Below are 25411 nucleotides of genomic sequence, written 5' to 3'. Positions count from 1 at the left end.
ATTTGAAAGCATCAATTCTTTGGCGCTTTCCCTTCTTCATGGTCCAACTCACATCTGTACCTGACTACTGGAGAAACCATAGCTTTGACTCTAAGGACCTCTGTTGTCACAGTGATGTCTCTCTGCTTTTTAATATGCTGTCTGGGTTTGTCATAACTTTCCTTCCAAGGAGCAAGTGTCTTTTAATTTCATGGCTGCAGTCACCATCCTCAGTGATTTTGGAGCCCGAGAAAAGAAAATCTGTCACTGCTTCTGCTTTTTCCTCTTCTATTTGCCATGAAGTGATGGGACCAGATGCCACAATCTTAGTTTTTTGAATGTTGGGCTTCAAGCCAGCTTTTTCACTCTCGTCTTTCACCCTCATCAAAGGCTCTTTAGTTCTTCTTCACTTTATGCCATTAAAGTGGTATCATCTGCATATCTGAGGTTGTTGATATTTCTCCCAGCAGTCTTGATTCCAGCCTGTGATTCATCCAGCACAGCATTTCGTGTGATGTACTCTGCATATAAGTTAAATAAACGGGATGACAACATGCAGCCTTGTCTTACTGCTGTCCCAATTTTGAACCAGTCAGTTGTTCCACGTAAGTTCTAACTGTTGCTTCTTGACCTGTGTACAGATTTCTCAGGAGGAAGGTAAGGTGGTCTGGTATTCCCATCTCTTTAAGAATTTTCCACAGCTTGTTGTGATCCACACAGTCAAAGGCTTTAGTGTAGCCAGTGAAGCAGAAGTAGATGTTTTTCTGGAATTCTGTTGCTTTCTCTGGGATCCAGAGAATTTGTTGTTAATTTTATCGCTGGTTCCTCTGCCTTTTCTAAACCCAGCTTGTACATCTGGAAGTTCTCGGTTCATGTACTGCTGAAGCCTAGCTTGAAGGATTAGCTCCAAGGATACCCCTTGCTGCTAAGTCACTTCAGTCGTGTCCAACTCTGTGCGACCCCATAGACGGCAGCCCACCAGGCTCCCCCATCCCTGGGATTCTCCAGGCAAGAATACTGGAGTGGGTTGCCATTTCCTTCTCCAATGCATGAAAGTGAAAAGTGGAAGTGAAGTCGCTCAGTCGTGTCTGACTCTTAGCGACCCCATGGACTGCAGCCTACCAGGCTCCTCCATTCATGGGATTTCCAGGCAAGAGTACTGGAGTGGGGTGCCATTGCCTTCTGCGAGGATGCCCCTTGGTGTATGTGGTAAAACTGTTAGGAAAAGTTAAAACCTTCCAAGTGTGATCTAGTTTTTCATATCCTGGTGAAGAAGGAAACCCGCTGGACTACATAAGTGGTTAATAGAAAACCGTTTAAACAAATAAAGTTTTGAAAAACATTTTAAGCAACCATTACCTGAATTGGAGCAATGACTTGGGAGGCATGATCAGTGTGAATGGAAAGTGGGGAACCATATGTACTTTTTTTAAACCCAGGTTTTGTTTTGGAATCATTCTAGGTTTATAGAAAAGAAGCAGAATAGTACAAGGAGTTTCTGTTGTACCTTTTACCCAAATCTCTCCCTAATGTTAATGTCTTACATAATCGTGGTACATTTTGTCACATCTAAGAAATTAACATTGGTATGAATTGAACTGCAGACTTTATTTGGATTTCACAAAATTTTCCACCAATATCCTTTTTCAGTTCCAGGATACTACACTGCATTTAGATCATGTATGATTTTGATAAATAGATTGGGATTTTCAGTGAGCTTTTTCTGTGCCATGTATGTGGTCCAGTAATCCTCTCTGACCAGTGCTGAGGAAAGTCATTGACCTTGAGAATAAACAGTACCACATAGGTGGTTTTTGTAGCCTTTGATGCTCAAAGCACTGTTAAGCCAGTGGAAGAGTTGGCTCTGCTCCCAGGAGGGTGGTGTGACGTTTCCTGAGAAGCTTAAAGAGCTGATCCTGATTGTGGATCCCTTCTTAGCCTCTACTAAAACCGTGTGTTTACCTCATAGATTTTACTACACGGAACTATCTCCAATTATTTCTTGTCTTCCTCTTTACTAAATTGTGTGTTTCTAAGGGATCAGGGACTATCTTACTTATTTTGGAATCTAGGAAGCCTGGCTTGCTACAGTCCCTGGGGTCGCAAATAGTCAGACATGACTTGGCAACTGAACAACAACAAGCATCCATATTGCTTGGCGTGTAATAGGTTCTTAATACACATTTGAAGAAATTAATAAGTCCTTGTTTGGTAACATTGATTATTAGTCCAACAGAAGTTTTGTTTTGTTTTGAATGCCACATGTGTTGAGTTTCTCCTTCAAATTAAGCCCTCTTAAGTTGCCTTTTCTGTGGCTAGTTGAGTTTTTCTTCCCAGAATCTTAATCAGAGAAGTATAAAATACTCATTTAAGGTTGCTCTTTCTTCTGATTATATAAACTATTTATTTTCCTTAAACAATAAGAGTAGAATTGAAAGTAATAGGAGTGTGTGTGTATGTGTATGTGTGTGTACACGTGCGTGCATGTGCTAAGTCGCTCCATTGTGTCTGACTTTTTGTGACCCCACGGACTGTAGCCCACCAGGCTCCTGTGTCTGTGGGATTTCCCAGGCAAGAATACTGGAGTGGGTTGCCATTTCCTTCTCCAGGGGATCTTACCAACCCAGGGATCAAACCCACGTCTCTTGGTCTCCTGCATTGACAGGTGGATTCTTTACCACTGTGCCACCTGGGAAGCCCGATAGATGGTAGTAGAGGTAGAAACTGTTAGCTTTTGAGTATATGTGTGACAGTTGCAGTTTCACCCTACTGAGCTGTAGATCTGGCTGTTTGCCTGCCACTTCATGCACAGTTAATGAAATAAAAACTTCCTAGACTTATTGAGGGAGACGGCTTGTCAGATTCAGAGAATTAGTTTAAAATTTTTTCCTGTTACAACCAAGATTCGGTGGCCCAGGGTCACCTAAGCATAAAAGCTGCCATGGTATGGGAACACAGGGGCCTGTTCTAAATCTGTGGATCAGGTACAGTAGAGTCAGCTTGGTAAATAGAAAAAAACATCAGGGTGAGAGGAAGTTGTAAATCAGAGCTGCTGTTTGCTTGATTGAAAGACTGTGACAGCGGCCAAGATGAGCCAGTTTTCTATTTTGTTTCTCTCTAGACGTCCTGTGAAGTTACGAAATGAGCAATGATAATTTCTCATTTTATTTCTCCCTGTTTTAGTCACATTAGCTTTGTATAGCTTTTCTCCTTTCTATGAACTACATTTTATTCCGGGGGCATAGAATAGAAATTCGTATACCCTGTTCATTTAATTTTGAGTCTGAAGAACTCTGGCTTATTTTAAAGAGACTGATGTAATGGAATCCAAGTTGAATTAAGAAATGTAAAGTTACTTTTAAGAACCAACATCAGGGGTCCAGAAGTTTTTTGTCAATTTGAAGAGAACCGAGGGACTAAAATCTTGCCTACATTTAGAAATGCCATTTATTAGATTGAAGAAGGGGAACATCTGTTAAAAGATAAAAATCTTTCCAATTCTGAAATAGACTATAACTTCAATAGCGCTTGGTAATGTGGGAAGCTGATTTTAAAAGAAACAAAGGGATAATAAAATTGTGTGACTAATTATGAGATAAATGAAATGCAGGCGTTTTAAAGAAAAATCTTGTTAAAAACTTTGACGAGATTTTCTTAGGTGAAGCTTTTAGATAAAATTTCTAGAAGAAAATCTTTGTGACCTCGAGTTAGGCAAAGATTTTTAAAGAAATAAGATACAAGAAACGACAAATTATAGAAGGAAGAAAAAATATGTAAGTTAGATTTCATCAAGTTAGGAAAGTTAGGAGCTTTTACTCTTTAAACAACACTGTTAAGAAAATGGAAAAGCAAGTCACAGAAAATATTTGTTGAATGTGCATCTAATAAAGGACTTGTATTCATAACTTAAAAGAACTCTTACAACTCGATAGTAAGAAGACAGCTCAGTTTTAAAAAATGACAGAAGATTTGGATACCAGAGAAGCTTTATAAATAGCCAACAGGCCCAGGAAAAGATACTTAGTATCGTTAGTCCTCGGGGACATTAAAACCACAGTGAGATACCACTTCACACCTATTAGAACAGGTAAAACTTAAAAGATTGATAATACCAAGCTTAGGTAGATTGATAATACCAAGCATAGGTAGATACAGTAACTGGAGCTCTCATACATTGCTGGTGGAAATGCAAGGTGGTACAGCCGCTTTGCAAAATAGTTTGGCAGTTTCTTATAAATTAAATGTATATTTATTACATGACCTGGCAATCCCACTTTTAGCTATTTATCCAAGAAAAATGAAAACGTATGTCCACATTACACTTGCATTTGAACGTTTACCCATAATAGCCCCAACCTGAATGGAATCTAAATGTCCTTTCGTGGGCAATGGATAAACAACCTGTATGTCCATATAATGGGGGACTACTACAAAGGGGAATGAACTACCGATACAATAACAGCATGTATGGAGCTCCAAAGTATTATATCACACATGAAATACTCTATTTGCTATGTGATGTCATTTATAGGCATTCTGCAAAAGGCAAAACTATAGCAAAATAAAGTACATCAGTGGTTGTGCAGGAGGGTGGAGGAGGGGGGCTGACTGCAAAGAGTCGTGAGGAGCTTTTGGGGATGATGAGATGCTCTGGATCATGATTGGTTTTTGTATCACTACCTTATACAGTTGTCAGAACTTAATTGTATGCTTTAAATTGGTGACTTACTACATATAAATGACACTTTAGGGAGACTGATTTTGACAGGAGATTTGACAAAGAGGTTTTTTGTTTGTTTTTTTTACTAGTGATTTATATAGGATTAGAGAATGGGTTTAAAGTTTGGATCTGAATTTGTTACAGGCATTAAAATAATTTTGAAATAATAATATCACTGAACTGAGTTGCAAAGAGCTTACTAGTTATGTGTTGGATCAAGTTTAAATTAATATTATTCATAAAAATAGATGGAGATAAAATATAAATTTTACATGAAGAAGTTGCTATATCAGAGAATGAGAGTTCCAAGTAACTAAGGAAAAAAACTTGGGGGCTGAGTTTGAATTCCCCCCTCTGGCCTAAATCTTTACTTGGTCTAATACAACTGACCATCAGTTTCTAGGAATAGGCACTTCCTTTTGCCTCCAATAAATTACTTAAAAATTTTTTTCTTCTCTGAGTTTCTTCTCAGTTTGATTTGCTAGCTCCTCTGAGGGGGCAAGGGCAGGATATATCTAAAGTTGGCCCCCTCTAGCAGTCTTTCCCCATTCCCCGTGTCTTTTGACTGCCTTCCAGGTCCTGGTATCTGGCTTCAGAGGCTGATTTCCACTCGTCTTGTGGATGTTCTCATCTGGATATGTTCTGTCTGTGTGCCTGCTCAGTCACTCAATCATGTCCGACCCTGGGACCCCATGGACTAAAGGCCGCCAGGCTCCTCTGTCCATGGGATTTCCCAAGCAAGAATATTGGTGTGGGTTGCCATTTCCTCCTCCAGGGGATCTTCCCGACGCAGGGATCAAACCCACATCTCCTGCATTGACAGGGGATATCCTGTAGGTGCTTTAAACTTAAGTTCACTTTTGCACTCATTACCTTCCCTCCATATCTGCTCTGCCTCCTTAATTCTCTGTCATTATTCATCCAGGCTCCCAAGCATAGAAAATCCTGACTTGTCCTTGGCTTCTTGCTCTCCTTGAGCTTTTCTGCCTCGAAGATCTCTGACCCTGTTGCTTCTAACAGAAACAAAGCACATTCTAGTCTCTTCCTGTCTACTTCATGACCAGTGCCTAGAAGCTTCCTTGGACAGTATCCTCTTGTCTCTCAGCTGTTGATCTTTCTCTTCAGAGTCTCACATTCCCTCCAGACTGACTTCTCTTTAAATGTGTGATCCTATTACTCCCTTAGTTAAAGAACTTCTCTTGTGGCTTTGTTGCTGTTGTTTAGAGTCTAATCAAATGAAGTCATATTCCTTTAAAATTCCAAATTAAATACTTCTGAGCTCTCCTTCTTCCTATCCCAAGAATGTCTCTCCCTCCCCACCCCTCTTGGAGGTTCTTGATGCATCAATATTCCTGGATAAGAGGGTAGGCTCTGGGATCACATTACCTGGTTCCTTCAGTTGTCAACTTAGTGACCACAGACATGTTATTTTAGCTGTCTGTACCTCCTTTTCCTAATCTAGAAAATAAGCATCATAATATGGTTACCTTATACGGTTGCTCTGAGGGTTAAATGAGATGATACATGAAATACTTCAAACAGTGCTGGCATGTAGTAAGTTCTCAGTAGAGGTGGATCCTTGTTTTTATCATCATACTGGAAAAAGAATTCAGAAAACTTAGTGTTTTGGATTGTTGCTGTCATTGGTTCAAAATGAGATTTCTCTGGATCTCTCATCTTTCCTGATAAGAGAATAGAAATGAAAACTGTGTAACTTGGCTGAACCGAATTCCCTCAGGTACATTCAGTGCCATCTTCCTTGTTTATTTGGGTTGGGCGGCTTGGGCACAAACCGCCATCATAACCTGGCAGCCCCAAAGCCTAGGTAGCACATCGAGCCATATCCCCTGGGGCTCTCCTGTGGTGCCAAGTCACCTGGGCCTAGTTTCCAGTCTCAACCGGTCTTCCCTTATATTCCAAGTCTTGCTCCCCAAGGGCAGCTCAATTCCTTCCTTTTCTCAGTGCATCTCCATGTTATACCCAAGGCAACAGAAGAGAAGCTAAATAGCTTATTCAAGATCACTTAATTGTAAAATTCATGGTCTTGACCACTGCACTGTGCTGTACTTAGTATCAGGCACCCTGGTTTAGCCCCATGGTTTTCCAAACACTTTGCTTTTGTAATGCTTTTCATCACTCTCTTGACTCAGTACTTTTACTTAGGCTGTTCCTTCTACCTAGGATACTGGTTGTTGTTGTTGTTTTCCTGCCTTGCAAATGGCCTACTCATTGTTAGGTAACAGCCCCATTACCACTCCTGTGAAGACTTCCCCACTCAGGCAGGATTACCTTTCTCCTTCCTTTGCCTTCCACACATTGTTTTTTTCTTCTTTTGTGCACTTGCTACATTGTATTGTCTATCTCTCACACTGGGCAGGGTTCATGGAGGTTAAGAAAGACTTTGTCTTACTTATCCTTGTGACCTTAGCTTTTAGCATACAGTCTTAAAAAAACAATATAAATGAATGAAGAATGAATGATACAGAAGAACCTAAAGGTGTTAGTTTGCCAACAAAGGTCTGTCTAGTCAAGGCTATGGTTTTTCCGGTAGTCATGTGTGGATGTGAGAGTTGGACTGTAAAGAAAGTAGAGCGCCGAAGAATTAATGCTTTTGAACTGTGGTGTTGGAGAAGACTCTTGAGAGTCCCTTGGACTGCAAGGGGATCCAACCAGTCTATCCTAAAGGAGATCAGTCCTGGGTGTTCATTGGAAGGACTGATGCTGAAGCTGAAACTCCAATACTTTGGCCACCTGATGCGAAGAACTGACTCATTTGATAAGACATTGATGCTGGGAAAGATTGAGGGCAGGCAGAGAAGGGGACGACAGAGGATGAGATGGTTGGATGGCATCACTGACTCAGTGTACATGAGTTTAGGTAGACTCCGGGAGTTGGTGATGGACAGGGAGGCCTGGCGTGCTGCAGTCCATGGGGTCGCGAAGAGTCAGATACGACTGAGCGACTAAACTGAACTGAACTGAAAGATGTTAGTAGTGAATTTGCTAAAACTGCATTTAAGCTAAGAGAAAATACAGATGTCTAGGGATGGAGGAACATAGAGAAAATAAAATGTGAGTATATGAACTGAGTGGTAATGGGGTAGTATACCAGTAGTTGAATGGGGGTTGTGGTGCTTTTCAAAATTTTCAGCTCAGGTACCTCTAATGGTAGAGGATAATGGGTGTGTAACCCTTTGGGGGCTGGGAACAGAGCCTGAAGTAGCCTTTCTGCCTCAGTGACAAAAAGCATATTAATGTTCTGAACATGTCCATGTTCATATACATGTTTTATCTTTAGAAATTCATGCATATTTTGCATTCTATTTTATCTAAATGAGTTTGTTACAACATGAAAATACTTTTTTCTCTGCATCCACCTCATCTTCTGATAGCTGGATGCAAGCGGGAATGTGTCCATTTATCCTCTGTCTCCTACCACATTCTGGCATGCCCCAGTGCCCAGATCTAGGAAGCACGGAATGGGTTATAGTCTAATACAGCAGCATTCTAGCTTTCTGTTTTGGGGGATCGTCTGCTTGGAAGTATTATGTCATGGAACCGAGGAGGGTGAGCTCACCCTGTTCTGACTAACGAGGCTGTTCCTGGAGGGCTGCAGTCATTTGGAGGCACCTCATTACCAAATCGCTGGGGAGCAGCTGGAGAGAGTTCACAGAAGACCCACAGGAATGATTAAGAGACTGGAGGGGCTGATAGATGAGGAAAGAATATAAATGAAAACTATAACTTGGCTGAACCAAGGTCGCAGGAATACATAACTGTATAAATATCTTAAGAGTATAAACTTGACGGGCGAGGGTATTCTTTTATGGTGGGATTTTGGGGTGGGGGGGATAAACCAGGGGTGAAATTTAAGCAAAGGAAAAGGTAAACTAATAATCTCAAGTGTCTGATAGTGCACTTTATTTCTTGGAACGTCCTCAGTTGGGCCACTCTAACTTGTGGGCCTTTGGCTAACTGAATGATTTGTGTTTTTTATTCGACTTCTGCGGACTTGAGGCCAGCGCTTCTCTGTGTAGAGAATGCTGGAGACTAGCATCTTACAAAGCACACATCTTTCTCATGTCCTGACTTGTTCTGTGGGACTCAGGGGTTATTATTTGGTACTCCTATGTGCTGCTTATCCCTTTATCCCTTTATGTACCAGAATTCTGACGTGGACTTTCACATACTTTTTTTTAAATTAATTTTTTATTGGATTATAGTTCATTTACAATATTGTATTAGTTTCAGGTGTACAGCAGAGTGGATCGGTTATACATGATCCATCTATCCACTGTTTCAGATTTTTCCCCATATAGGTTGTTACTGAGTACTGAGTATAGAGTTCCCTGTGCTATACAGTAGATCACAGCTGTTTAGAACAGCGCTTTAAAAGTAGCCACAGAGTCAGTATGTATGGCAGTAATTTTAGAAATCCAGATATAGTATTTGGTCCCTGAGGTACTCGTTGGTTTTAGGAAATTGTAGCCTTGATGAAATCTAAGCATGATTGTATGAAGCACATACTTTGGGAAATGGTTGTATAAAATGCCTGTTTGGAGTATGGAAGGCATAAAACTTTTAAATGACAGTTGAAATTAGCCAGGAGACATATTTGCATAAAATTGCCAGTTTTATAGCTGTTTTCTTATGAGGGGACAGTAGAACTGGAAGGTGATTTTTATGCTTTTTTTTTGATACATAAAAATGAGTTTATTAATACTACACATTTATGTAACTTTAAAACTAAGTCATCTATACCAGAAATGGGTAAACTTTTTCTGTAGACAGTCAGATAGGAAAGCTTTGTAGACCATACATCTCTGCTGCAACTACTCTGTGTTGTAGTTCAAAGGCAGTCAAAGACAGAATGTAAACGAAAGAACTTGGCTGCGTTCATTCTTTCTGACAAAACTTTATTTTTTTTTTTTAAACAAAACTCAGTGGCTGTCTGGATTCGGCCTGCAGGCTGTAGTTTGCCAACTCCTCCTGCTGTAGACCCTTGCTGCTCCTGAAAGCATGCTCTGCAGACCCGCCACGTCAGCATCACTGGTGAACCTCATAGAGAGGTGCAGAACAGTAGGTGCCTTCTCAGGCTGGCTGCTCTAGAGTCGAGGCCATGCTTCCTGAATTTTAACACACATAGGAGTCACCTGGGGAACTTGTAAAAGTGTGGAGTCTGAGATAACTTTGACACCATGTTAGTCACTGGGAGGCAAAGATAAGACCCAGTAAGTGTCTTCAGGGAGTCTACAGTTCATTAGGAGAGTCTACTGTATAAACAAATAATTATAATACAGACTAATTGCTACAATAGAGGTATCTTCAGCGTAAGAGTATCACAAAGGAGGAAGCGATTGGTTCTGTCTGGTGTGGTGAGTCCTCAGAGGGTCTTAGGAATTGGACCAGGAAAGGGGGTGGTGCTTGAATTGAGTCTTAAGGCTCACTAGAAGCACTGAAGCATGGGGAACAGGGGCAAGTGTGGCAGTTCATGGTGGGGCACCATAAAGATGATGTTAGATCTAGGAGTTACTTGATTTAGTAATCAAAGAGCTGATCACAGGGTCAGAGACCCACTGAGATCATTATGAGTAGAAATAAAAGTTCAGCACATTCTATTATACTTAACTAGTTTTAAAATACTGTTTCCTTGGTTGAAAAATAAAGATCTCTTGCCTGTTCTTTCCCTTTTTTAGGAAAAAAAAAAAAGTGTTCAGAAATAGAAACTTCTTATATGTTTTCCTATCATTAAGAATTTGGGGGACTTCCCTGGCAGTCCAGTGATTAGGACTCTGCTTCCACTGCAGGGGGCACAGATTCAATCCATCCCACATGCCACATGGCGAGACCAAAAAATAAGAATTTGGAAAACACTAAAAGGTACAGTTAGAAAAAAACTGTAATTCCAGACACCAAGAGATGACCACTATGAACATTTTCATGTTGCTCTTTCCAGTCTTCTTTATGTAATGTAATATTTTAACAATTGGACTCATGATATGTAAATAATTTTATGCTTGCTTTTTCATTTAACATTTTATTTGTGAGTGATTCACTGTGTTATTATTCCTTAAAAGTGTCACTTTCTTAATGCTTATATTACATTCTGATGGATCTCTTATAGTTTATGTAATTCTTGTTTGTGCCTCATTTAAACTGGTTCCAATTGCTAGTTGACCCAGGTTTTGGCTGATGTACTTGGCAAGTCTATCACCATATTTTAAAATAATAACACATGCTTATTTATTTTTAATTATTAAAGTTTGCCAACTTGTTTGATCTGGTGGTGTTCACCCATTCTATTCTTTTGCTCTTGTTAGCATTTTTTATTTTGTTTCTTGGTTTCCCATTATGGAAAGGCAGTAGAGTGGTCATCCAAAGCATGGAATCTGAGTCCAGGTTGTCTGGGTTTGACTGAAGTCTACTATGTTCTGTGGTAATCTTCAGAAAGTTCCTTGAGAAAATGCCTCGATTTCCTCATCTGTAAAATAGGGATAATTGTATCTGTGTCTGAGGGTCGTGAGTTAATACATGTGAAGGACTGAGAATAGCTCCTGCCATGTGGAAAGGGACTGTCTCTTTTCACTTAGTGATCAGTAGTTTCTTGTTGTACGGTGGCTGTTCTTGCCAGAACCCCCTTTCTGCTACATTTAGTTCATGAATATCTTTGGTCAGTAAAGATTGACTTTACTTAACTTTATTACCCAGTGTCTTTATCTTGAATGTTCACAGAAAATTCCCCCTCACTCATAGTAGCAAAGTTTACTGTTTTAAAGATAAAGTCAGTATTGTTTAACCCTGTCTTGGAAAAGCATACATAGGCACAAAGGGAGCAGACTGTATATAGGCTGACTGATCACGTTTTTTTTAATTTACTTTTTAGTTGGATGATTAGGTTTTCAAGCTCTTAGGTGGTTTCCCCTTTCCAGCTGAGTGTTACCTTGGTGCCTTATTCATGGCTTATAAGGCCCCCTGCAACCCAGCCCCACCTATCATCTCCTTTCATTTCTCTTCACCTTGTTCCCAGCCCCATTAAAGTGAAACTGGTTGTGTGGTTGTGAGGAGCCTCACTCTTAAGTCTGTGATCTAGTTTGCTTCTACTGAAGGGTTGGAATCAACTGAAGTGCCAGAGCTCCTTTCAGGGAAGTGACCAGCTAAGGTGGTGAGATCGCCTCTTGGCTTTTCTTGTGATTTTAATTGGGAAAAACTTGGTCAGAGTTCACCTGCCTTGGGTTATTTTTAGTGCCACAGGGTTTCCACTGCCTATTCTGTACCTCCTCTTTGTTGTTTGCTGGGAGTTCTCTTTGAGAAATAAGAATCTATCCCACTGACTCTTTTTTTTTTCTTTGTAGGATAGGATCCTAAGACAGCAGACCCGATGCACCCTTCTGCAGCTGACTGCACCCTGCATTAGAAAGAGGTCCAGGGATGATATATTTTGGGATTATGTTTCTCTACCCTGGAATTCATGCAGTTCATTCCAGAAACATTGACCCTCTGCTTTTGTGACACACCCTTCCTGAAGATCTGGTGGACACACTTTCTGTTGGCCTTGCAGCTGTTTTCTTTCCTGTGGAAGTTGGAAGACAAGGTGAAAGTGGCCGAAAATTACCTGCTTTGGTGAATAGACGTGCTCCCCTTGGTTCTCAGAACATGGGCCCTCGTTTAAAGGTAAGGTGATAGACTAGTTAAGGTTCACTTATTTTGGGGATGTAGAATATGGACTCAGTGACCAGTTTCTGAGTCCTCTCAGCAAGGGCTAGCATTGACCTGCACAGTTGCAGTTAGAATTGACTTTGCTCCCAGCAGAGCAGATTCAAGTATGAAGAAATCAGTTCTCCATTTCTGGGAATTGACTTTTTCACACCGTATCTTCAATGTTAGGGCTAAAATTTATTTGATATTGTAATTATAAATCTTTGTAATAAAAAAAGGCGAAGAGTTTTAGAATATGTATGTCAGTCAACTTTCCAACATTCCCCTGAGACAAATAGCTTCAAGTATTTCCCCTTTCCCTCTTTTGTAGATAATGTGAGCCAAAGTGCTGTATTATTAAGCAGCTTGCCCGGGATCTTTTAGTAAGCAAGTGGTATTTCTGCATTAGATAATCGGTACTGCATTCCATTTTCCTTTGTAATGCTTTATTTTTATTTCAAAAGATTAAAAAGGAGGCTGTAAACATTTGTCTTTCTAATTTTAGCCTTGGTAAGATTGGGTAATGTTTTTCATACTTTCTTTTACCTGTTTTCTTAAATCTTTTCTCTCCCCAAATACTTCACTATCCGTATGACTCCACTCTTTTTTCACGATTCATGATTCACAGTTATATGAGGTTAAGAACATTGGGCTTCAGAGTTAGACATGGGCTTGAGTCACTTATCCTGCTGGGAGATGTTCAGCAAGTCAACTTTTCCAAGCTTAGCTTTTTTTTTTTTTTTAAGTCTGTAAAATAAGAAGAAGAATGCTCATTTACCAGGTTGTACTGGTGAAAATTACTTAGGCTAACTTGTAAAACACTTAGTACACTGTTGGCCTCTGGTAATGACTCAATAAGGGGGGTTGCATGTTATGGGTTTACTACTGTGAGGTGGAATGGGAAGACAGATGGGGCAGAGAGCACACCACAGGTACAGTAAGAGGACAGAAACTGCCACAGAAGTGAATCTGGAATAAAAGTGATTTGAGAGGTCACCCTGAAAGGAAACCCTGTACCCAAAGGCATGGAGGCTTTGTGACAGCATCCAGAAAGGGAGAAGATGCAGAAGGCAAGTTTAGAATGTGACCATGGGCAAAATTGAGAGCTGGGTAAAGTATTATTGGGGGGTTTTTTGGAGTGGTATTGTAGAGAAGTGGGATAGTTCATAAAGATCACATTAATGAGTGATGAATTGACAGAGCTAATTCCCTGGTCACAAGGCAGCTTCATGGAGAAGAGAGTTAAAAAAAAAAAATTGGTATGCTGAGCTTTAAATAATAGAGGAAATTGGAATAGGAAAGTAGAATTGATGTATTGGAAAAGGCATAGGTGATCTAGATCAGTGGTGATGATTTGGTTGAGCAATAAGTGAATGGGGAGAAGATGGACAAGGTGTTAACAAAGTCAAGTTTATTATTATCAGCTATGAAGACTCAGACTATGGCTGTGGTATAATACCATTCCCCCAGTATCTGGCATAATGAAGTAGGTACTCAATATTTGTTGGATGAATTATTTTAGTATGAATTTTTTTAACTCTTCATTATAAAAATTTTCAAGCATGAAATTAGAAGAGTATAAAGAATGCCAGTGTAGGCAGAGGTTTTAAATATGGTTAGGAAGGCTTAAGGAAGCCTTTCTTTTTGTAGTTCTGATACGTTTCTTGTTGAATAAAGTGTGACCAAATAGAGAGGTTCCCTCAGCTTCTTCTTGGCTCTGAAGCAAAGAAGTAGTGACACTGCTACTACTATTGATAATAGATATAATAATAGTTTTAAAACTGAGAACTCATTGTATGCCAGGCCCCATTCTAGGTTGTTTACACGTGTTAACCCTTTTCATCCTCACAGTACCCCGATGAAGTACACACAGATATTAGCCCCATTTGATGGATAAGGAAACTGGCAGATTATAGAGAGATTAAATAAGTTGTCCATGGTCACCTTGTGAGTGGCAGAGAATGGATTTGAACCCAGGTAGTCTAGCTCTAGTCTAGTTATGCCCTCATCCTCTGTATTCTTTTTGCTGTACATTTTGATTTAAGAGTCTTGATAGTTGTGGAGAGTTATACTGAAGTCCTATCCTACTAAAGGAGATGGTACCATAGGAATTATTAAACCTCAACTCTTTTTACAGCAATGAGAACTGCGAAGCTTAGACAGGTCATATAATTTCAGCCCTGGAACTGGTCTCTGGGCTCTGACTTACTGCTTGTCAGCTGCCTTTCACAGAAATGTTGTTGTAGTTGTCAGAGAGATAGTACATAGAAATTTCCCCAGCCCTCATGATGCGTGCCATAAATTTAGCATTGCTTTTATTCCTCCAAGGAGTAAGAGATTTAAGACCACAAGTCTGTAGCATCATCTACATATACTTCATTTTCTATTGAGTGGTGTAACTTTGCTGAGGACTAAATGTTCACATCCAGGATCAGATTGAATGACATCCAACTGAGGGAGTGTCTGAGACAATTAAACTGCTGGTTTTGGTTCCACCAGGTCACCTAGTACATCTTGTAAGGCACAGACAGATGCTTTTAGAGAGATGATAGCAGCTTTTCAGCCTAGGAGATGAGATACTTATTTGGGAAGGAGACTCACTAGTTGTGATCTCAAATTTTGAGTTAGTATATTGTCTCTATAGACCCTTTGGAGAGCAGTGTAACCCATGTGTGATGATAGTGCTAATGTTCCCTGTGTGGATTTCTTTTCTGGTAGGACTTGAGACACTAGTCTCAATAGGGATTTCTAAGAAACTTGACATGGTCACTCCTCAGATTACCTACTCTCTGTGGTTTCCATTAGATACATTGTTATCAAAGGATCTAATGGCCATTTTCAGCCACTCTTTCTCTTAAATTTTCCTAGCAGGATTAGACATCAAAGCATAAGCTGTTCAAAAAAAAAGTGATTTGGTTCCTCCCAAATTTGAGCATAGAAATTTTCATATGTCTTGTCTCTAAGTTATATATTAGTGGTGATGAAAGGTGCTGGCTTGAGATCACATCGATAACCTTAATATCTGTTGACTTGAAAGAATGATTTTAGTGCATTGTGAATTGGAGAGCACGTATAGCCTGTGCTGAGGTCAGAACTCAGTGATGAGATAGGAATGTCAGTGTGCATTGCATTTTTCCTTGGCAGTACCTTGGATGGTTCAAATGAGTAATAAGATTGAAGTCTTACTCTGGAAATAAGTCTACTAATAGTGAAAGTTTCCCCTCAGACTCTGGCCCCTGTCTGAATTGTTCTGACCTTGGCAGACATCACTTGGGATGAGAAGTCTAGTCTCCTCCTCTGGTTCCTCTTCTTGGCCTCTGCTGGGCTCATCTTTCACAAGGCCCATTAGTTTGTCTGATTGGTAACAGCAAAAAAAAAAAAAAAAAAAAAAAAGCCAGCTTCTCTTACATGCCCACCGCTTATTATTGAGATGACCCAGAGTTCATTTTAATTACATAATGCCAACATGATGATAATAATCCTTGCTTTTAAAAAAATCCACATTTTATATAACTATTTCTACTTAGATGAATTACTTCCAGAAGGCAAATGTAAGGGGAAAGTGACTCCATTATCCTCTTTGCTTGTGTTAATTAGCACTACTTTGCATGGGGGTGGAAAACTGTCTTGGGGCCCTGGATCCAGGAAGATGAAAGCCATGTTGCTGCATTTTGTAATTAGAAGTGGCTGTTTGTGGTATTCCTAGGGTGGTCAGTAGATTGGAAATCTTTCGGGGCAATGATGCAGTCTGTTTCTCTGCAGTGTTGTAGGGCACCTGTCAAGCGAGAGAGAGAGCAGGGACAGAAAGGCCAGAGATGGTTGGCTCAGGCCGCATGCTCTGCTTTGTCTCTCCCTGAGACGGCTGCAGGGAAGAGTCAGGAAAAACTAAACAAGTTTTCTTTTGCAGCTGCAGCTGTGATCCTCGGCTGTCTGTTGGCACTGAAGGGACCTGATGTTTTACGTTATTGGTACGTCACAGAGAGAGCCCTCTCTTTTTTGGGGTTAGGGTTGCTTATATCCTTTTCTGCCTCCCTCTTTGTCCGTGAAAAGAGACTTAGAAATATTTCCAATCATGCCAGAATGTACCTTCACAGAGTTAGCAATGGAATTCATTCATTTGAGAAATATTTATTGAGTAATTATAGCCTTTGCCAGACATTGTTTCCTGTCGAGTCAAAGTCAAATAAGGCAAAAATCTGCCTCCATGAAGTTCATAACACAAAGGGGGAGAAACGTTGAGTAGATGAATGAATGTACAGGAGTTTGAGGGAGCCCAGAAGAAGGAACCCCTAGCTGTGGTAGGCACTGGGGGGGCCGCTTTTGCCAAGTGGACAAGGAAGGGGAGGGCTTCCAACTGGAGAGAGCAGAACACACATTCTTTTTACTACTCTTGTCAGGGCCCAGCACAGGCAGGGAGCTTAGGGGGTAGGCATGGTATATGGTCCATGGTATAGAACAAGGGTTGACAGACTTCTGCTGTGAAGGGCCAAAGAGTAAATATTTTCAGCTTCCCAGGCCATACACTGTGTGTCACCACTGCTGAACTCTGTGGTTTTAGGGCAAAACCAGCCCTAGACAATAGTAAATGAGTGGGTGGGGCTGTGTTTCAGTAGAATTTTATTTGCAAAAACAGGCAGTGGGTGGAATTTGGCCCAAGGACCTTTGTTTTTGACCCTGGTACGGAAGGAAGTTCCTGTCTTCACCCACAGAGGTGGTGACCCGGTAGAGTGGGTCTTTGGACTTCTCCCCTGACTGATGGCTGGCCTGTTCCTTAAGGAGAAGCCGTAATGTGTAACTGGCAGGTGGTGTGTGTTCTCTCTTTCACATAGGTGGCATCACAGTGTCTGTGGTTGCATTCTTCTTCACAATTAAGTTCCTCTTTGAGCTTGCCGCACGTGTAGTCAGCTTCCTTCAGAATGAGGACCGCGAGCGCCGAGGGGACCGGACTATATATGACTACGTGCGGGGAAATTACTTGGATCCCCGGTCTTGCAAAGTCTCCTGGGATTGGAAGGACCCCTATGAGGTGGGCCACAGCATGGCCTTCCGAGTGCATGTAAGGGAATGTTTCTGTCTCCATACGCACTGGGGTTTCTGAGTCAGTTGCCTTCCAGAGCCTGGTCCGGACTGGCCTGGACTGTTAATATTTTCCCTTGAATTGTTAACATCTGAAGAGTCAATTTTTCTATCATTTGGCTTTAATAGGTGCTAAGCTTAGAAGAAGTATAAAGCTTAATGTTACATTTTCAAAATGAGAAAAATGTTACTGAAGAGAGTAGGTGTTATAGATTAGGGGTTGGCAAACCATAGCCCAAGGGTTAAATCAAGCCCACTTCCTGCTTCTATAAATATAAGCTTATTGGAACACAGTCACACCCATTCATCTTCCTGTACTGCCTGTAGATGCTGTCACATTTGAGCCATTAATCACAGTTGAGTAACTATGTATGACCTGCTAACTAACAGTATTACTCTCTGGCCTTTTGCAGAAAGTTTGCTGCCTCTGCAGTGACTCCTGCACTGCAGCCTTCTTCTCGGTTTCATAGTCCGAAACCCCCAGCCTTGCCTAGAGCCTTTGTTCACTCAGTGCCAGTGATACTCATTGACTCCCTTTATGTTTGCGCTAGCAGTGATAAATGTAAGAAAAAAGGCCGAGTAAGACAGGGCAGGTGTCCTCTGTGGTTCATTAAGTGTCAAGTTGAAGTGGATTCAATGGTAGATTTCACCCCTTTCCTCTGAAGTGGTTAAGGATTTGTCTATGATTTTAATGGTTTTCTTCAAAGCATGGAGAGAATTTGTTTCTGCTTGTGTAAGCAGGACTGTAGGATTAGGTGGGTGTGGGGATTTACCAGCCACCCCCTCCCACCCCACACTCTCTCAGGTTGCACAGGAAATGCTGTTGTCCCCCTGCTCACCAATGGGTGTCCCTCTTCTCCCCACCACAGTTATTCTATAAGAACGGGCAGCCCTTCCCTGCACACCGGCCTGTGGGACTAAGAGTCCACATCTCTCATGTTGAGCTAGCAGTGGAAATTCCAGTGACCCAGGAAGTCCTCCAGGAGCCCAGTTCCAATGTGGTCAAGGTGGCCTTCACTGTGCGCAAAGCTGGGCGGTATGAAATCTCAGTGAAGCTTGGTGGATTAAACGTGGCCTATAGTCCCTACTACAAGATTTTTCAGCCTGGTAAGTTTTTTGTTTTTGTTTTTTTCTCCCTCCCTCCATTCCTTCCTTCCTTTTTCTTTTCCTTTTTTCTCCTTTGCTTTTTAAATAATGCCTTTATTGAAATTTAATTCACATGCTTTGTAATTCATTCATTTAAAATACACAATTTAATGGTTTAAAAATGTATTGCTGGGTGGTATTATTGCCTGGTATGAGTATACCATACTTGATTTAATCTTTCACCAGTTAAAGAACATCTGGGTTGTTTTCCAGTTTGTGGCCATTATGAATAGTGGTTTTAGTCTGCATGTCCCTAGTGGTTAACAGTGTCGAACATCTTTTCATGTGCTTATTTGCCATGTGTGTGTCCTTTTCGATGAAATGTCTTTTGTCCGTTTTCTAATGGGATTTTTTGTTTTTTACTATTGAGTTTTGAGAGTTCTTTAAGTCCTTTGTTACAGATGTGGTTTGCAAATATTTTCTCTCAATCTTTAGCTTTTCTTTTCATCCCCTTAATGGGGTCTCTCACAGAACAAGAGTTTTAATTTTGATGAAGTCAATTTATTAATTTTTCATTTTATGGATCATTTTTTGGTATCTGAGAACTCTGACTAGTCCTAGGTTCTGAAGATATTCTCTTTTTTTTTGTAAAATTTTCCAGTTTTACTTTTAGTATTTAAGATTGTAATCCATTTTTAGTTAGCTTTTGTAATTTAGGTCAGTATTTTTTTTCTTATAAATGTCCAGTTGCTCCAGCATCATCTATTGGAAAGGCTGTCTTTCCCATATTACATTGGTTTTGCACCTTTGTCAGGGATCTGTTGCGCATATTTGTGGTGATCTATTTCTGGGTTCTTGTTCTGTTCCATTGGTCTATGTGTCTATCCTTTCACCAATACCAGAGTCTTAATGATGTAGCTGTATAATAAGTCTTGAAATTGGGTAAACTGACTCTTTCCACTCTTCTCTTTTAGAATTGTTTTAGCTCTTCTAGAACCTTAGCCTTTCTATATAAATTTTATATTTTTATTTTTATCTTTTTTGCTTCTCAACCTGTTTAATGTGTAAAAGGGGAAAAAAGAGGCAGTAGGCAGAGTTTCGATCTGAGTACATTCTCGGAATGCTGCCCATCCAGAGCATCATTCTGAACAGCTGATTATCTTCTGTGACTTCAGTTTTAAAAAAACCTAATTCCATGGGATTATGGTGACTCATTTATCGTAAGAATTAAATACAGAAATTTAAAGGCTCCGAGCAAACAGCAGGGGTGGGACTAATGTGACAGTCATAGCTGGAGTTGATGGGGCAAGAGGCAACCAATCATAAAATTACTTTTCCCTTGTAACAAAGGGTTCACACTTTTAACATAAAGAAGCAGAAGATATTAAGAAGAGGTGGCAAGAATACACAGAAGAACTGTACAAAAAAGATCTTCACGACCCAGATAATCACAATGGTGTGATCAGTCACCTAGAGCCAGACATTCTGGAATGTGAAGTCAAGTGGGCCTTAGAAAGCATCACTACGAACAAAGCTAGTGGAGGTGATGGAATTCCAGTTGAGCTATTTCAAATCCTCAAAGATGATGCTGTGGAAGTGCTGCACTTGATATGCCAGCAAATCTGGAAAACTCAGCAGTGGCCACGGGACTGGAAAAGGTCAGTTTTCATTCCAATCCCAAAGAAAGGTAATGCCAAAGAATGCTCAAACTACCGCACAGTTGCACTCATCTCACACGCTAGTAAAGTAATGCTCAAAATTCTCCAAGCCAGGCTTCAGCAATACGTGAACCGTGAACTTCCAGATGTTCAAGCTGGTTTTAGAAAAGGCAGAGTAACCAGAGATCAAATTGCCAACATCTGCTGGATCATGGAAAAAGCAAGAGAGTTCCAGAAAAACATCTATTTCTGCTTTATTGACTATGCCAAAGCCTTTGACTGTGTGGATCACAATAAACTGTGGAAAATTCTGAAAGAGATGGGAATACCAGACCATCTGACCTGTCTCTTGAGAAACCTGTATGCAGGTCAGGAAGCAACAGTTAGAACTGGACATGGAACAACAGACTGGTTTCAAATAGGAAAAGGAGTATGTCAAGGCTGTATATTGTCCCCCTGCTTATTTAACTTATAGGCAGAGTACATCATGAGAAACGCTGGGCTGGAAGAAACACAAGCTGGAATCAAGATTGCCAGGAGAAATATCAATAACCTCAGATATGCAGATGACACCACCCTTATGGCAGAAAGTGAAGAAGAACTAAAGAGCCTCTTAATGAAAGTGAAAGAGGAGAGTGAAAAAGTTGGCTTAAAGCTCAACGTTCAGAAAACTAAGATCATGGCATCTGGTCCCATTTCATGGGAAATAGATGGGGAAACAGTGTCAGACTTTATTTTTCTGGGCTCCAAAATCACTGCTGATGGTGATTGCAGCCATGAAATTAAAAGATGCTTACTCCTTGGAAGGAAGGTTATGACCAACCTAGACAGCATATTTAAAAGCAGAGACATTACTTTGCCAACAAAAGTCTGTCTAGTCTAAGGCTATGGTTTTTCCAGTGGTCATGTACGGATGTGAGAGTTGGATGGTGAAGAAAGCTGAGCGCCGAAGAATTGATGCTTTTGAACTGTGGTGCTGGAGAAGACTCTTGAGACTGCAGGGAGATCCAACCAGTTCATCCTAAAGGAGATTGATCAGTCCTGGGTGTTCATTGGAAGGACTGATGTTGAAGCTGAAACTCCAATACTTTGGCCACCTCATGCGAAGAGTTGACCCATTGGAAAAGACCCTAATGCTGGGAAGGATTGGGGGTAGGAGGAGAAGGGGACGACAGAGGATGAGATGGCTGGATGGCATCACCGACTCTATGGACACGGGTTTGGGTAGACTCCGGGAGTTGGTGATGGACAGGGAGGCCTGCTGTGCTGCGATTCATGGGGTCGCAAAGAGTCGGACACAACTGAGCGACTGAATTGAACTGAACTGATACATTCATTATGGTGTTTAAAAACAGTCAAACCTAAATAAATTCTTCATACCATCAAGAAAAGACAAACACACTGAAAATCTGCTTAAGCATAGAACTTTTCGTTTGACAGCTCTTGGCCGGGGCCACACACATTTTACAGGGAGCTTTTGCTTCTCAAGCTTAGTGAAAGTCTGCCAATCATTTTGTATAAAAATAAGACTTAAATTTAAAACCTTACCAAACTAGGAATCTGATGTAGAAAATCGGTGACACTGGAGCGGCTAAAGCCGGTAGTTGTCAGACATTAGCCCACGTCCCAGTGACCTGCGAGGCCCTGCCCCGCCTGTCCGAGGCCTGGGCCAGCCCAAGTTCCAGAAGGGCTAGCGGGTTCCCCCAGGGATGCTGCCCTGCTGCTCCAGGAACCCTGGCTCAGAACCCCTGGAAGGACATAGCACCGACTCCGCCTCTGCTCAGCGCAGACCGCATCCACACTCTCGTCAGCCGTGGTTACCCTGTGGGCGACAGCGGGAGGCGGTGCTCGGGAGTGACACCACTGCCTGCTGCTTTATGGTCAGAGAGAGAGGTCCTGGGCTTGCGGTCAGGTTGCAGGGAGTGCTGCTCTGCCAGCATGTGATGCGGTTTACAACTAAGGCCACGGACGATGTGTTTGAGCGTCAGGCACTCAGGCACGTCCGACTCTGCGACTCCGTGGACGGTGGCCCGCCAAGGCTCCTCTGTCCGTGGGGGGGGTTCTCCAAGGCAAGAATACTAGAATGGGTTGCCATTCCCTTCTCCAGGAGATCTTCCTGACCCAGGGATTGAACCCAGGTCTCCTGCATTGCAGCTGGGTTCTTTACCATCTGAGTCACCAGGGAAGCCCCCAATATACTTGAAGTGTATATTTAATGCTGGAAATTCACCCTAGGGGACAGACAGAAGGATGTGAAAGGAAAAGGCACCATATTTAAGCCATCCTTGGAAATGATGAGTTTTTTTTTTCTTTTCTCAAATACCTTCACTTTAATGTAACTTCAAGCCCAAACATTCTGGGAGGGAAACAGTCTGATAATTACGAGGGATGAGAGGCAGGATGCACCCCAGGACGACCGGAGGAGCACTGGGGTCTGGCCACTCCACTAACTCTACAGCAGGGCCTTGGACACGAGAGCCCCAGGCGGGTGGAAAATACATGACTCCTCAGGTTCCTGCATGAAGGCACCGTGCCCATCAGGAAAGGGCGCCTCTGAGAGCCTCTCTGAATTCGACTGGGCAGAGCCACGCCAGAGTCTGGCTCAAAACAGCGGCCCAGAGAAGCAGTGCCCGGGCCTCCAGGCCACAGGGGTCCCTCTCGCCTAGCCCAGCGCCTGACACCACACAAGACAAGACACGTGGCCAGTCTCAGAGAAAGAGAGGCTTGCCGCTGGGGTGAGAACCCTGGAAGGAGCTGACCCAGAACCCAGAACTCGCAACTCTCGGTGAACTTCATTTAAAATGAGTTCTTCCAAGTAAAACGCACGGCCAAATTCTAAGCGCAGCAAGAAGCAGCCCCAGGGAGGAGGCTCTGTGTTCTGCCAGTCTGCGCTGGGCCCTATGTCCCCCCTCCCCACCCCAGGCGCCGTGGTGAGCTCCTGGAGGCCAGACTGGGGGGCTACGGGCTCCAAGTGCCACTGCCAGCCGTCGTGGGGAAGCTCAGTTTGGCCAAACTGTTCAACACCAGATTCCTCCCGGCAAGTCCCTATGGATGCCCGTCCCCACCTTCCCCGGCCTCTTCTGCCCGGCCTGGCGCCCTCCGCCTAAAGTGCCACCTGCCTGACACCGAGGGCAGCTGCGGCAGAGCTCAGGTCACGGGGGTGAGCCGGCAGCTGGCAGGGAAGGGCTCGTCTCCGCCCATCTCACAGTCATGTACCACTGGGAAGAAACAAAAAGAACAGGAAATTTCCCGATTTCATCATCATATGCTCAAAACTGAACACTTAAAGGCCAGTCGTCAACTTAAAGTACTATGTTTAGGGATTCAGTTAAAATATACACGTTTTGTCTTCCCCTTGATCGGACTGTTGCTTCTTTAGAAGACCGTAAAAAGAATTGATACCCTAAAAAAAGAACTCGCCTTGTTTACAAAAGCAACAATGGGGGAGGCGGGGCGGAAAAGCGTTTCTTCTCACCCTCCCGCCCACCCCACCCCGTTTCGTTTTGGCTCACAAAGCTTTTTTTTAATCCTTTTCGTTGTTGGTGCGGCTCTCGCGGCGACCGTCCATCCCGGACGCTCCAGGCAGTGGGTTTCAGGAGGCGTCCCTGGATATCCACCCACTCTCGGTGAGGAAATTCAGGATCTTCTTCTTGAGGACTTTGTCCAGGTAGCTGGGCAGGCGGCTCTTGGAGAGGATGTCCTGGCGCTTCTGCAGGTGGTCCTTCATGATGCTGGTCTCCACGGTCACGTAGCGCGCGGGGCTCAGTTTCAGCGAGCTACTCAGCACTTTCTCGCGGTGCAGGAGCTCGAAGCCCGGCAGGTGCTCAGTGGTCGCAAACTCACCGTCCCGGCCGTGCTCATTGCGGCTCTTGGCGCCCTCTGCCGCCGCGGCTACCGCCGCCGCCGCCTTGTTCTCCTTGGGCTTCTCGCGCTTGTGCAGGGCCGCCTCGTACTCGGCAGACTCCTCCGTTGCGCCGGTAGCGCTGCAGCTCGCGGATCTTGGCGCGCAGCATCGTCTCCTTGTGCATGTTCTCGAACAGGTCGTCCAAGTCCTTGTACGACATGAACTGGTAGAGCAGCCGCAGCGTCAGCCGTAGCTCCTTCTCCTCCTTGGTGACCTTGCGCCGCGCTGCCCGCTTCTTCTTCGTGTCCTTGCCCAGGAAGGCAGGCACCAAGTTGAAGTCGTGCGTGATGCTCTTGCGCCGCTGCCGCTCGCGGAGCTTGCGCATGTACATGTCCACGTGGGCACGCTTCAGCTCGATCTCCACGTTGTTGTCGTACTTGATCGAGAGCCCGCTGATGAGCGTCTCGGCGTCCTGGTCGTACTCTATCTCTTAGTCATCCCGCAGCGGCATATAGCCCAGCTGCTGCTGCTCGGCTACCGAGATGTCTAGGGGAGGCAAGGGGTGGTGAGGCTGGGAGAGAGGGGGCCCCCACTGGGGCAGGTGTGGTCGGTCACCCAGTTGGGGATGGTGTCAGGGGTGCAGGCTTTCCCCAGGTTTCCGTGGATGTACATGCTTACGTAATGCTCCATCACTTCCCGGGGGGTCCGGCAAGAGCCGACGAGAGCTGCCATGTCCTCCTCTGCCAGCCAGTACACACAGTACTTCTTGCCAAGCTCTGCCATCTTCTGCTGCCGGGGCCCTGCCACCCTATATAAATTTTATAATAATACTGTCTAAATTTACCAAAAAATCTTTCTGAGATTTTGATAAGAACTGTGTTAAACCTAGAAACAAACGAACTGTGTTAAACCTAATATCATTTGGGGAGAATTGACATCTTTACCATGTTGAGTCTCTGAATTCATAAACATGGTATGCCTCTGAACTTATTTCTTTAATCAGCATTTTGTAGTTTTCAATATACAAGTCTTCCACGGGTGTTGTTAGATTCCCCCTAAATATTTCGAGTTTGTTTGTCTTACAATTATTCACTTATTTTTAAGGCCAGTTTCACTTGTAGGTTCCCAGTGGGATTCTAAGCACTATATCTGTAACTCTCACTTCTGTTTCCTCCAAGTTATTCTGTCATTGTGTTTAGTGCTTGCAGTGGTTAGGAATTTATAAAAATGAGTTCCCAAAAGTTCATTTGAGTTAATCTCTCTTGTTTTCTTTCTCTCTGGCTCATAATGGTATTGTTTATCTGTAGGAATTGGGCAGGCACCCAGCTTTCCAGGACTCACTGACTGAGTAGA

General features: G+C 42.7%; 1 protein-coding gene and 1 pseudogene across 23 annotated transcripts in view; one reads left to right on the top strand and one right to left on the bottom strand.

Annotated features, from left to right (window-relative positions):
• The window catches only part of AREL1 (apoptosis resistant E3 ubiquitin protein ligase 1), a 45122-nt gene that overhangs the window by 5542 nt on the left and 14169 nt on the right, over nucleotides 1–25411 (top strand). For 6 of the 22 annotated variants that reach the window (XM_081509214.1, XM_081509221.1, XM_081509209.1 and 3 more), the window contains 4 exons: nucleotides 12052–12370; nucleotides 16302–16362; nucleotides 17224–17450; nucleotides 18340–18577. In XM_081509214.1, the coding sequence (XP_081365340.1) occupies nucleotides 16347–16362; nucleotides 17224–17450; nucleotides 18340–18577 (481 nt within the window). In that variant the 5' untranslated portion in view covers nucleotides 12052–12370; nucleotides 16302–16346. Of the gene's footprint in view, nucleotides 1–9643; nucleotides 9779–10506; nucleotides 10580–12051; nucleotides 12371–13301; nucleotides 13465–16301; nucleotides 16363–17223; nucleotides 17451–18339; nucleotides 18578–24430; nucleotides 24534–25411 lie in introns of those variants that run through there. The other 16 variants (XM_081509225.1, XM_081509216.1, XM_081509217.1 and 13 more) reach the window with 10 other exon arrangements.
• Nucleotides 21631–24838, bottom strand: LOC145513293 (transcriptional adapter 2-beta pseudogene; annotated as a pseudogene). Its single transcript, XR_014059278.1, has one exon. The product of XR_014059278.1 is annotated as a transcriptional adapter 2-beta pseudogene (transcript).

This window comes from Giraffa tippelskirchi, chromosome 7 (genome assembly GCF_054371585.1).
Source record: "Giraffa tippelskirchi isolate mGirTip1 chromosome 7, T2T-mGirTip1v1.2.pri, whole genome shotgun sequence".
Taxonomy (NCBI): Eukaryota; Metazoa; Chordata; class Mammalia; order Artiodactyla; family Giraffidae; genus Giraffa; species Giraffa tippelskirchi.
The sequence above is the reverse complement of the archived record's forward strand: the minus strand, read 5'-3'. Positions and strand labels throughout refer to the sequence as shown.